The sequence below is a fragment of the Melanerpes formicivorus genome, unplaced genomic scaffold (assembly GCF_026170545.1).
Source record: "Melanerpes formicivorus ecotype bairdi unplaced genomic scaffold, bMelFor1.0.p_v2 SCAF_22, whole genome shotgun sequence".
Classification (NCBI taxonomy): domain Eukaryota; kingdom Metazoa; phylum Chordata; class Aves; order Piciformes; family Picidae; genus Melanerpes; species Melanerpes formicivorus.
In genome coordinates, this window is record NW_027142374.1 from 3,094,710 (window position 1) to 3,107,716 (window position 13,007).

The following is a 13,007-nucleotide window of genomic DNA, read 5'->3' on the forward strand; positions in this document are numbered from 1 at the left end:
TGTCTTCTTATATTCCTAAACATATTCTTCTTAACATCAAGGTTAAGACTATTGTTAATGCAGAACTCTGAAACTGACATAGTAAATAAGGATTCTGGTCAGGTAAATAGAAGAGAAGAGAAGAGAATAAACCAGGTTCTTGATGCAGGCCAGGAAGCCATCGGCCCTCTTGGCTGCCTGGGCACACTGCAGGCTCATGTTCAGCCTGCCATCGACCAGTACCCCCAGGGCCCTCTCTGCCTGGCTGCTCTCCAGCCACTCTGACCCCAGCCTGTAGCACTGCCTGGGGTTGTTGTGGCCAATGTGCAGAACCCGGCACTTGGATGTGTTAAATCTCATGCCGTTGGATTCTGCCCATCTGTCCAACCTGTCGAGGTCTCTCTGCAGAGCCTCTCTACCCTCCAGCAGATCAACTCCTGCCCCCAGCTTGGTGTCGTCAGCAAATTTACTGATGATGGACTCAATGCCCTCATCCAGATCATCAATAAAGATGTTCAAGAGCACAGGGCCCAGCACTGATCCTTGGGGCACACCACTAGTGACTGGCCGCCAACTGGATGAGGCACCATTCACCACCACTCTCTGGGCTCGGCCATCCAGCCAGTTCCTAACCCATCGCAGTGTGCTCCCGTCCAAGCCATGGGCTGACAGCTTGGCCAGGAGTTTGCTACGGGGGACGGTGTCAAAGGCCTTGCTGAGGTCCAGGTAGACCACATTCACAGGCCTCCCACATCCACCAGGCAGGTCACCTGATCATAGAAGGAGATCAGGTTCAGTTGCATTTCTTCCACATTAGTGGGCAGTTCAATTAAATCAAAACTTGGAAATAAACCAAACATTTCAGTAGTATCTGGGTGACAGGTTGGACTTGATGATCTTTGAGGTCTTTTCCAACCTTATTGATTCTATGATTTTATGAGCACTAAAGCCAGAGGGCTAAAAAAAAAAAAGACGACAGAATTATTACCCATAAGGAAATGTAACATTTTTTATTAAACCAGATGGTAACGTTGATTAAGTAAACAAGTTTCCCTGTCTAAGGCAAACCACCGTTTGGAAATGTTTGATGGAGCAGGTTTTTTCTAATTAGTGTTCCATTAAATGCCTTTAAATTATTTCTTGACTCCCTGTAGTTGGCCATTCCTCAAACGAAAGAATTAATGAAAAGGAGATCATGACTATATTAGTACTGTCAGAAAATGAGGATACTTTTATGACTTTTTCAATACAATTGAGTGGAAAAGAAAAACAAGGACCAATTCGTTTGAATCCAGTAGCAATCATAAGTCAGAAAAATGCACTATCCCCAGGTAGGAGAGACAGCCAATAAAGATGCTGTAGATATAGTACAGTAACAAGGTCTTTTCCACTTCTCTTTTACTACTGCAGACTTGACAATAAGGCCAAACAATGCGTTAGACTTATATGAAAATCTCTCATCTTTGTTTTGGAACTAAACAGTCCGGGAAATTGTTACCACTTATTTAACAAAAAAAACCCAAAAACAACAACAAAAAATAATTAGCTCAAATTATAGTCCACTACCATCTTCAACACACATACAAGCACACCACACACCCCCAAAACAAACCAACCCACCCACCACAAAACACCAAGCTCAAAAAAATGAACAAAAACACCACCAAAGCATACACACATAAAAACCACAACACTCAAAAGCCACTTCTGAAGCCAAATCATGCTCAAATCATAGCTTTTTGGTAGAAAGACAGATTCACTCTTTCCTTGGAAGAGATTTCTATCTCTGTTTCAATACTTTTAAATGTACGTAACAGTAAAAAGCCAGCAAGAGCAAACCTAGATCGTGTGGAGTTAGAAATAGTTTTCTGAAACATGATTTGAAATTATCACCATCATTATAATCTTTCAGACTGAAAAAATTAACTGAGAAGAGGAACCAATTTGCTTAAGGACTTGAAGGTCTTCAGAAGACAAGAAGCATGAAAATTGTTCCAAGTCCTACCACACCTGGTGTCATACATTCAACTACTGTCATGCATTGGGGTAATGCAAATTTGGCCATTTCATTTAGAGACAGGTTTTAGCTATTGCAATACTTGGTATCTCTACTTTGTGAATAGATATGTGCAGTAAAAAGCAATAAAATAAGATCTCAAATTGCAGTTCTAAAAATCAATCCACAGCTCTTAAGAGTGTACTTTTGCAAGTTTCTATGTATTTGCACATGTACTTTTTTTATATATATATGCATACATATATAAATACATGCATATACATAAATAGACACAGACATATGTGTAAATATGTATACTCATATCTGAAGGGGGCCTACAGGAAGGCTGGGGAAGGACTTCTCAGGATCTCAGGTAGTGATAGGACTAGAGGGAATGGAATGAAGCTGGAAGTGGGGAGATTCAGGCTAGATGTGAGGAGGAGGTTCTTCACCATGAGGATGGTGAGACCCTGGAATGGGTTGTCCAGGGAGGTGGTTGAGGCCCCGTCCCTGGAGGTGTTTAAGAGCAGGCTGGATGAGGTTCTGGCCAGCCTGATCTAGTGTGGGGTGTCCCTGCCCATGGCAGGGGGGTTGGAACTAGATGATCCTTGTGGTCCCTTCCAACCCTGAATGATACTATGATACTATAATACACAAGCACTGTCTTTTATAAAATTGAAGAGAAAAACAGAACATTATGGGTATATTAATTCATTCAGCTGTCTACACTTTTTGATACGGCAGAACATATTTATCAAACTGTCAATCCCTTTGAGTTAATGACTCTTCTCTGAATTCTTGGAAAGTTACCTAATTAAACCTTAACTGTTCTCCAGAACTGTTTAATAAGCTTAAGACTTGCATACAAGACAAGATGGTCACACAAACTACTTGGTTTGGCACACAAGTACCTGCTGCTCTTAAGTGCGTACTTTCAGTCCTTCCAGAAAAAAACCTAATATGCACATACAGAGATTTTCAGATTATTACCCATAACAGAAAAGGTAATTTTTTTCTTACTGTGGGACTTGCAAGAAAAAAAAAAAATAACAGAAACATTTACACCTACATTTATTTCTGTTTAATCTATCTGACAAAATAAAACTCCACAACTATTACAGTAATACATACCACAACTCCAAACTGTTCTGGTTCAGCAAGATCATTATATTCATTCTTTAGTTCAGCTAAGGCATTGAGTTCATCCTGCTCAGGAAGATTCTTCACTAGATTCTACAACAAACAAGACATTATATTACATTTGTTATATTAAACCAGCTGAGATCTTAAAATAACTTGCTTAAAATTCCACAACATGGAAATGCATGAGGAAATTATGGGAAGCTTATTTTATTTATGCAGCCTTCACACTACAGAAACATCAAATCAAACCAGCAATTATTTAATACAGGCATCAGCACCTCTGGTACAGTTTCTAATTTGAAGAATGCCTTCTCAGTATTAAAAAGTGAGACAAAACTCCATAATGCTGTCAAACCCTAAAAAATTATATTCTACCTACCTTTCTCTTTTCCACTTATGATTGCATCTTGCTTATTAAATATTTATCAAGAAATGCCTTGTGTGTGTAAAGCAAGAAAAAAATTTCCTCAAAAAAGTAAAGCAAATGCTTGGACATGCAAAATAGCTGTGCACAGACTTCATTTAACACCTCACACAAAGAAAGAGTAACACCTCAAAATTGTATGAGTCTTCTGGACGGCAAAAACACTGATTTAGAGGTTTACATCCCCTGGTATCCATGGAATTGCTGTTCTATAGGATTTTAAATGCAACACAGATGTTAGTGAAGATAAGGTAATGTGTTACAGCAAAAAAATAAATTGTTATCATTTCTGCAGCCCTAGAAGCAAAACATTTCAGAACATTTGCCTTCAGCTTGGTTAGGTTACTAGTACACACCTTCTCCTCCCCTCCCATCAGAAAAGGTGTGCTGCCATGTGCTCCATCAAGATAGCAGAGTAAAATAGAAGGATGTGCACACTGACACTAGCAGAGAACTGATGATGACTGTTTAGGTTTATGTCACAAAGACTCTGATATGACAAAAGGTTCTGTGCCTTTCAAAATCCAAAAAAACTACCAGGCCTACAGCAGCATATTTTTCCAAGCAAGAGAAATCTTAACGGGAGAAAAGCTTCACTGTTAGAGGTGCAGATGTCTTATTTTTAGAACACACCAATCTTGCCATCTCTCTTGCAATATTATTCATTAGGAGAATTTGATTACTGATCACTCTGCCAAGCTTAATGAAGTAGGCATTAAGATACAACTTTCAAAAAGGCATCAGTCTAATTTGTCAAATTTGCAACTGATAGGTAACTTAATTCTCCGAGCTAAAAGAATCAAACATTCATCCATCTCACTTAGCAAGGGGAGAAAAGATAAGTGGTTTCATACAAACCATCCCTGAAAGGTTTTTACACTTACACCAAGAAGCTGCTGAATGTATCAGTAAGCTGAGCTCAATATACTTGCAGCGAAAAGCATCAGGTTCACCTCAGTAATATAACATTAAGCTACAGCCTCATGTTTAATCCCAAGCACACTTACTTTCCTATTAACACAAACCCACATCCCAAAATATTCTATTTAAAAAAAAGGATCTCTAAAACCTTCTTGCTCATTTGATTGACTGCTGGTAAACAACAAAGACATTAACTAAATAATTGGGGGGGAAATCTATCTGCGTTAGGCAGACTATTTACCAAACACTGTCATTGAAATTTTATACTATTTGTCAGAAATGCACAATTCATTTACACATTATAACACCAATGCAGAAATACAGATATTTACTACTAAAACTTGCCTTTTTTCTTTTTATTTATTTATTATTTTTTTTTTAGCTAAGTAACCAAAACCTATTAGCAGGATTGATCATTTCTTTTTCCTCATCCACATCCCTTTAAGATCTAAAGCTAACAGATCAATTCATTTTACCCCCAGCTTCTAAGAAGGAGAGTTGGTCTCTACTGGCACTGCAGCCCGTATTTACATATGCTTCCTTTCATTAATTGTATTGAATCACTGACAATGAAGCTAAAGCATTCAGTAATCACATACTCAAATCCCTGTCAGTACTTCAGGAAACAGAATTTCATAATGAACTCATGATGCCATGTCTTGAGGCAAAAATGGGGTAAATAGAAATGGTTTACATAAGCCTAAGAACTAGAAATCTAAGGCTGACTTTAAGACTGAAACTGTCACTCACAACTCACTGTCATAATGCTCCAAATTCTGCTAAATGTGGTGTTTGACATCTGTAGGCTTAGAAAAACAGTCTCTGAAAGACACACTAGGAATTAAGAATGTGTTTTTTCACAAGTGCTTTCCTCAAGGAAGGTTACAGCAGTATACTGTCTACCATGTACTCAAAGTCTACCATGCACTCAAACTGATTAATCCAACTAACTTTAGCCAAGATTGCAATTTAAGTTAGAAAATTAGCAAGAATCAAGGACTTGAGAGGCATAACTGAAAAAGCACTTTTCTATAGGCTCAGTTATGCAACACCCATTTAGCTTTCACCACTTTGATATTCAGAACCTTTGCTCTACATGTGCATTTTTACAAAGCACACGTTTTGCTAAGCATGAAAGAAGGCAAGGTCTGCTTTGTAAATTAGTTAATAACTCAGTCAGAAGATTAGAATAAAAATAGACCAGAGCAGACTGAACATGAAATAGATGATACAGCCCATTTACCCCATTACATTTGTAAGAATATCTTTAGCAATACAGAAGGAATCTCTGCTGGGTTATCAGCTAAATCTCCCTGCTATTTATTAAAAGCAACTCTGCCACACCATTCCCTCTGGAAATGGACCAATTTCCAAAGCCTCAGTTTTTTTTCAATAGTATAGGCAGCTGAGTTTCTAGATAGTTGCATTCATGATGAATTCATATACATTTATTCTGGTATTAACAGTGGCTTTTACTTATGCAATTTCATTTTTCTCCCCAGTGTTTATGCACATCACTCTTCTCCCCATATAGTTATGTAGTCATATGCCCTCTCAGCTATTTATATTGCTAAGCTAATCAAGCCAATCTTTTCTAGCTTCCTTCTGTAGTCTGTTTCTCCATCCCTCAATCAACTTTAAGTAGTTTTTAAGTTCAGCTTCCCCATTTTAAATTCATTTTTGAGAAATGTACTGAGTATTTCAGATAAGGTCTGAGAAGTGCATTATTCAAAAGCATTAAAATTACCCTCTCTACTGGAAATACTTGACCCAATACACCTTGCAATCACATTTGACTTTTTTATAGGATACTGCCTGTGGACGGAATGAAGTTGATTTTCTTCATAGCAGCTCATACGATGGTGTTCTGACTTGTAACCAAAACAATATTGATAGCACACCAATATTTTTGCTATTACTGAACAGTGCCCACAGAGCTACAGCTGTTAAGTGCTTGTCCTTGAAACAGGAATAAGGAATATCAGAGATTTCTTTTTGAAAAGGAAACTTCATCAAGTGAGACATTCAAAAGTGCTTTTGTTAACAGTGTCTTTTAAAGGCAGTTTTAATCCCACATGTGACCACATTCAAAAGCATAAGTGAAATAGAACAACAAACAAAACTGATCCACTTGTAGCTGCTATCCAGGAAACTGTGCACTATTCTTACTCTTGAATTCATATACTTTTACAGCATTTTTATGTGGAAAACAAGCACTGAACAAAACCAGTGATATTTTCACATACCTGAATTAAGGATTCACTGAGCTTCTCTTCATCGACCTCCAAAATGATATTTTTTATTTCTTCGTAAGGCAAACGGAAAGAACCCAAAAATATTGCTGAAATTCAGTAATAAATATGAGTCAAAAAAGGTCATAAAGATCTATATGAGAAGGAAAACTTAATTCCTAGAGACTGAAAAACCACTTCTCAGTCCAATTATGGCCCAAATTATGAAGTTTTCTATGTAAAACAAAAACTAGCCAAGGCATACTATTGCAGTTTGACATGTAAGGAATTTCATTTCTAAGAAATTAAAACTATGACAACACTTCTGACTGTTTAAATCAACTACAGTGGCTCTCTAGCAGGGTTAATTATCTTTAGCAATAAAGCCCTGCTTTTGCCAACGACAAGGTCTGTAGTACTTCAGACTTATTCAGCCACTAGGAGCCTTTATCTATTATTTTAGCTTTCATAACCATATATAAATAGCTGCATTGCATTTACAACTGGCTGAATGATATTTACATGGCATTGTAGAAAAATTTCATATCAAAGGGATAACAGAGAGCTAGGCAAAGACAAAATCCAATACCCTAACTCAACCACTTGTTAGGGCAAACTTTTACAAGAGAAAATGTATGGCGCATACCATTCAACAATGGGAGTTCTCCAAGCAATCTGACCTCAGGATGTTGTAACAACTCACCAAAGCCCCACTCAAACTACGAAGCAATCCTGATCCAAGGGGATTACCATGCCATTTCAATGAAGTGCTGCATATTCAGCCTTATATCTATGGCTGATTTTCCTGTAGCTTCACAACTTGGAAGTTTTCTATGACTTTGGTCATAGCTCATTTTCTGCTTGAGAAAATGTACTCAAGGACGTGGCAATAAACAAAGTCCAAGTTTGATTTTACACACTTCATTTGCCACTAGCATAGTCGAACTAGTGACATTTTATGGTATTCTTAATTCAAATGAAATTATCTACTACTCTTAATGATTGATTTCTTTCCTTAAAGAAAGAAGCTGCATGTTTCCTTACCAACTTATAGTAGTAATATTTGCACCTAACTCAGCCTACTTCATAACATTGTTCTCTTTAGAAGTCTACCCTCATCAATTTCTGTTTCTCCACTGCTCTTAGCGCAAAGAGCCATTAGGAACGGCCCCTCAAGCCCAACCCACAAAACCAAGCAACACTGCTTCCCCTGAATCAGTGACTATCATTTAACAATACTTAATCTAAAGCAATTAATGGGAAAAAAAAAAATCCTCTTTTTCTAACAAAAAATTACAGTCCATTAAAATGGAAGTCTACAATCTCTGTCCATACTAGTTTTCCCAAGTTGCATAGTAAATTCACATCACATGTAAAACATTTGTGAACTTATGACTCATGTCACAGGCAGGTTCTGGAAAAAGAATAGTGCAGGTGCAAAGACAATAAGAGTACATTTCAAAAGAGTCATGTGTGTACAGGCTCATCAGATATTCACCTAATGCATTTCACATCACTTACATAAATTCTGTGCGCTTTTTCCATCCAGCACTCTTAATTCTTTAATCTTTTTCTTTGACTGAACTGCTTTCTTTTCTTCAGATTCTTCTACTGGCTTTTTAGCTGGAGAAAAGAATAAAAAATAAAAAAAAAAAGGATTTATCAAATTCAGGTTTATTATGACCACTTTTCAATCTCCACAGACTAATCACAACGCTGCTAGAAAATCATAATAATGTATCAAAAAGTATCAAGGCAAATTCAAGGCAAAATTTAAGGACTCCCACAACGTACCGTAAAATATGCAGAGAATCAAATTAATTTTACAAATTTAGGAGAAAAAATGGAAGGAAAATGTTCGTATGACAATGACCAATTTTCCCAAGCACTATCAAATCATATTTTTTTCCTGTTTTAACCAACAAAATGTTATTTTCAGCTGTAGTTCGTTCTGAGCACTCTGAAAAATACAGTGACTTGATGCTGCCTCAAAGCACATGAGTGCCCTCTGTTGAAATATTGATAACTGAAATACTATTTCAAGTTCTTCATCTAAAACAAATAAGGTAAACAAATTTGAGACTTCTCAGTGTGACAGTAAGTAATTAGTAAAAAAACTATGTTAAGTTTCCACTCTAGCAGTGACATCATACTAACAAAATACTATATATTTTTAATTCTCTGTTTTTTATTTTGGAAGAATCACTAGCCTTTTATTTAGGTCTTAAAATTATACAGAATGTAACATGGTAAAGGAAATATTTTAAAGAGATGTTGATTTATTTGCATAATTTAACATGCTTAATTTTCACATAATTTTCTTTAATATTAATAAAGTAAACCCATAGCAAGAAATAATTTCCTTTTAAATATCACAGAACATATTTGCCACTGAAGGAACAGAAACTTAACATGCTTGACATTAATCAGACTTAAACATTAGATCATTCAAAAAGTAACTGAAAAACTTGAAAGTTTTATGCATACTAAATATCCTTTTCTTCTTTGAGCAATTTTTTGGTTGGTTTGTTTTTAGTTTGCTGTACTAATTTCATCAGCATGGGTTTCAACCATCTCCTAAGAAAATCTGTCAATTTTTAGTGTGAAGAATAACACCTCAACCTCAGTTTCAGCCTCTGGGAAAAAGGAAGGAGCGAGGGAACAGAAGAAAGAAAAGTTATTTTTCTCCTTACTACCACTAGGAAATCATCTGGCATAAAACAATTCTATTGAGTTTATGTAGCACTTGAATTTACCTTGGGCACTCTCACACCACCATTAACTAAGCCAGTACAAGATAGTTCCCTCAGCCCCAACTATTTTAAAGAGTCTAAGAGCAGACAAATCTAAACAGAAAAGACAATTCAGCAATGCAATGCTTACTCTCACCTTGCCCTGCCATTATTCTGCAAGCTTAACTACCTACGACCAGCTTGCTTTGTGTCTGTGTAAGGACAGAGCTACATGATGACTTGATAATACACAAATAATACTTAAAATTCCCACCAGCACTGACCCTCTAACTGTAATGAACTACCATTTAAAATCGTGAAGTGGCACTCTATGAAATCATCACACCCTTCTCACTAATTGTGCTCAGTTAAACAAGGAAATAAAACCAGGTGCTCAACAAAAACAAAAAACACCCAAGAGTCAACAATTAGCTGTCCCATGAGAAGGCAATAAGCATTATGAGCTTTGTTATATGAACAGAAGCTATTGAAAAGCCTGTTGAGACAGGTGTGTGAAGTGATTCAAGAGATGAGTGACCTATCCCATCCTTCACCTCTACAAGAATTAAACCCTCCAGATTTCCACATATGATTGGGTCTTTATTAAAGTGTTGAACAGTACACACCCTCACAGTCCTAACAGCTCTGAACACACTAGAGACAAACCTGTTCTGTAACCAGCTAACGTAATACACACTTGTCTGTAATCATTTCAGTCCTGTGTGTGCCAAACTGCAGAGGTAACAAAAATACTGACTTTTTTTTTTCCTATAGGGTAATTCTCCATTGACTGAATAAGTGCAAGCAAGAATTCAAGGACAAAGGTGCTACATGAGCCCAACCCAAAACATGTATTGAGTTACTCTGTTACTACAGTATCCAAAAAGTGGTGTTGGAGGTTGTTTTTAAGAACACAATGTTTTACAGACAGAGACGCCCACAGAATGGGCAAACAGCCAATTTTCACTATTATCCCTCCTCACCTGTCTCCAGGTTGCACTCCTCTAGTGGCTGTGAAACTAGTAAAAATATTTAGAGTGCAAAAGACCAAACACTCAAAAGGTTTGTTACAACACATGGCTATTCCTATCTGCTTAAGCATGAAGGCCTGCAACATCACAACTTATAAAAGGTCACTTTTGTGAATATTTAATGGGTGGGTTAAGATTAAAGCTTTTCCATCTGGAAACAACCTGAGATACTCTTGGTAAAGGCTCTTATCTTTTCAAGCATGAGATGTTAAAGACTTCAAGTTAGCTTTATACCAGTTCACAAAAAACACGGAGAAATAGTAGAGCCAGATGTCTAAGTGACTGCATCAAAGTCACAACATGGTGTGAACACCAATCTTACCAATCTAAAACTCATAAGCAAAAAAATTACTGGAATTTCTCCAGCACAGTCTGACCTGTGCTTGAGATGACATTAAGCATCAGAGAGCTATCAAAAGCTTTTCCCCCCTTCTGTTAGCGGCTGTCTCCTTCAGATCACAGAGTTCATTCTAACAGCGACACAACTATGACAGGACCATGCTTTATGGAATACTGAAAAAAACCCAGAAAGCTACTTGATACATTTCAGAATCAATATATTATTGCTGACCAACCTCCCAACCCTTTGCTAGTACTGCCTTCACAACTGCCTGTTTAAAGATGAGAATTTTTTGTTTGAAGCCACAGAACCAACAGAAGAGAAAAAACTGATTTTGTAGTGGTCATTATAGATAGCTCAAAAAAAGCAAGATGAAAAAAAATCCATCTGGAAACTAAAGCATCTGTATTACTTCATGCAGACCTTGGAGTTTAGCACAGAAGCACTTTGATACTGGCACTAGCTTACATCTTCATTCAATATCAGCTTTTTTTCAAACCCACAATTCTTAGAGAGTGCCTGGAGATAGTGACAGTCATACACGGTTTCCATGACAAAAAAAGGTCATATTTTATGGAGGAAAACAATAAAAATAAAACAATAAACAATGTGGAGCATAGGGGGAATTTCTTTATGCTCAGGCCACAATAACTCCGCTTAAGTTTGCCTCTCAGAACACATGACAAGCTTTTTTCCACTTTAAGTAAGGCTTGATCTAAATTCAGCCTTCAAAATTCATGGCTCGCCTAATTCACTTCCCAGAATATACTCACTGATCAAGCTTATATGTCAGTCTGCCACTGCATTAACAACCCCAGAATGATGGCAGAATCCCCAGTAAGTGGTTAAACCCAACCAGTTACTCTTAGCAAGTCACTCTTTCAAAAAATGACAAACAGCTTCTTCACAAGTTCTCAGTAACAGAGTGTAGAAGTCCAAGCACTCTCTCATTGTATGAAGGAAGCATATGTACTAGCAGAGAAAAGCCCAAACAATGGTAGGACTGAAAAGGGACCTCTGGAGATCACCTAGTCCAATTCCCCTGCCAAAGCAGGATTGCCTAGGGCAGGACACACAGTAATGCACCCAGACAGCTTTTGAAAGTCTGCAGAGAAGCAGACTCCACAACTTCTCTGAGCAGCAGACTCCACAACTTCTCTGAGCAGCCTAGTCCAGTGCTCCATCACCCTCACGGTAAACAAGTTTTTTCTGATGTTGAGCTGGAACCTCCTATGTTACATTCCAGTTTGGACCCATTGTTCCTTGTCCTATCACAGGGCATGACAGAACAGAGACTGGCCAATTGACATCCACCCTTCAGACACAAACACAGAGAAGATCCCCCCTCAATCTCTTCTCCAGGCTAAACAGCCCAAGGTCTCCCAATCTTTCCTCATAAAGCACATGTTCCAGCCCCTTAGTCACCCTGATAGCCCTCCTATCTAACTCTCTAGTATTTCCCATTCTCTCTTAAACTGGGCAGCCCTGAACTGGACACAGTAGTCCAGATGTGGTCTCATCAGGGCAGAGCAGAGGGGGAGAAGAACCTCCCTTGATTCAAAAGGGGCTATCAGATTAACATCCTGGATTTCAGATCACTGTGCCTGTGCTAATGCACTTCTGCTGTATTGATGCAAAGCATTTTAAAATCCCCTGTCCTACACCTTTGTTTTCCTGCTTAAAAGTTAATCCTTTTACACGTTAAATTATGTAGATGAACATTTGGACTTATCAGGAATACAGACACACACGAGTGTGTGTATGTGTATATATATATGCTCACACAAACAGACACAATTTATTTATTTTTAAAGAAATGGAGACAGGTTCAGTCTTTTTTTTTAAACATTTCCCAATTCAGCTGGGAAAAAGCAGCAACACAATTAACAGTGACTGAAGTGACAAAATACCTACTACTGCATTATTATCTCACATCACTTACATCTACAGAACGTTTCAGCTGGGTTTACTTTTCTGTCCTGTTTACCTCAAGCAGAGAGAAGAAGGAAAGGGGAAGAGAGCCACTATGATAAAGCAAAAGGGGGCAAGATAGTTTTGTCATGCACAGATGCCTTTTCAAATACAGCTCTGAACACCACCATTACATAACCTACTTATTTTTTTTAATTTAGAGTTCTATTTTGTTAGTAACAACATATTTGTTTATCAGTGTTAGAGGAAAAAATCTGATGCAACCTGCTGCAAGGGAT

The 13,007-nt window shown here is 37.6% G+C and overlaps 1 protein-coding gene across 3 annotated transcripts in view; it reads right to left on the reverse strand.

Annotated features, from left to right (window-relative positions):
* DIAPH2 (diaphanous related formin 2) overlaps positions 1-13,007 on the reverse strand; it is a 238,918-nt gene that overhangs the window by 151,481 nt on the left and 74,430 nt on the right. For all 3 annotated transcript variants that reach the window (XM_068151840.1, XM_068151839.1, XM_068151838.1), the window contains 3 exons: positions 8,216-8,317; positions 6,710-6,804; positions 3,107-3,208 (listed from right to left, as the gene is read on the reverse strand). In XM_068151840.1, coding sequence (XP_068007941.1) covers positions 3,107-3,208; positions 6,710-6,804; positions 8,216-8,317 — 299 coding nt within the window. The remainder of the gene's footprint in view (positions 1-3,106; positions 3,209-6,709; positions 6,805-8,215; positions 8,318-13,007) is intronic.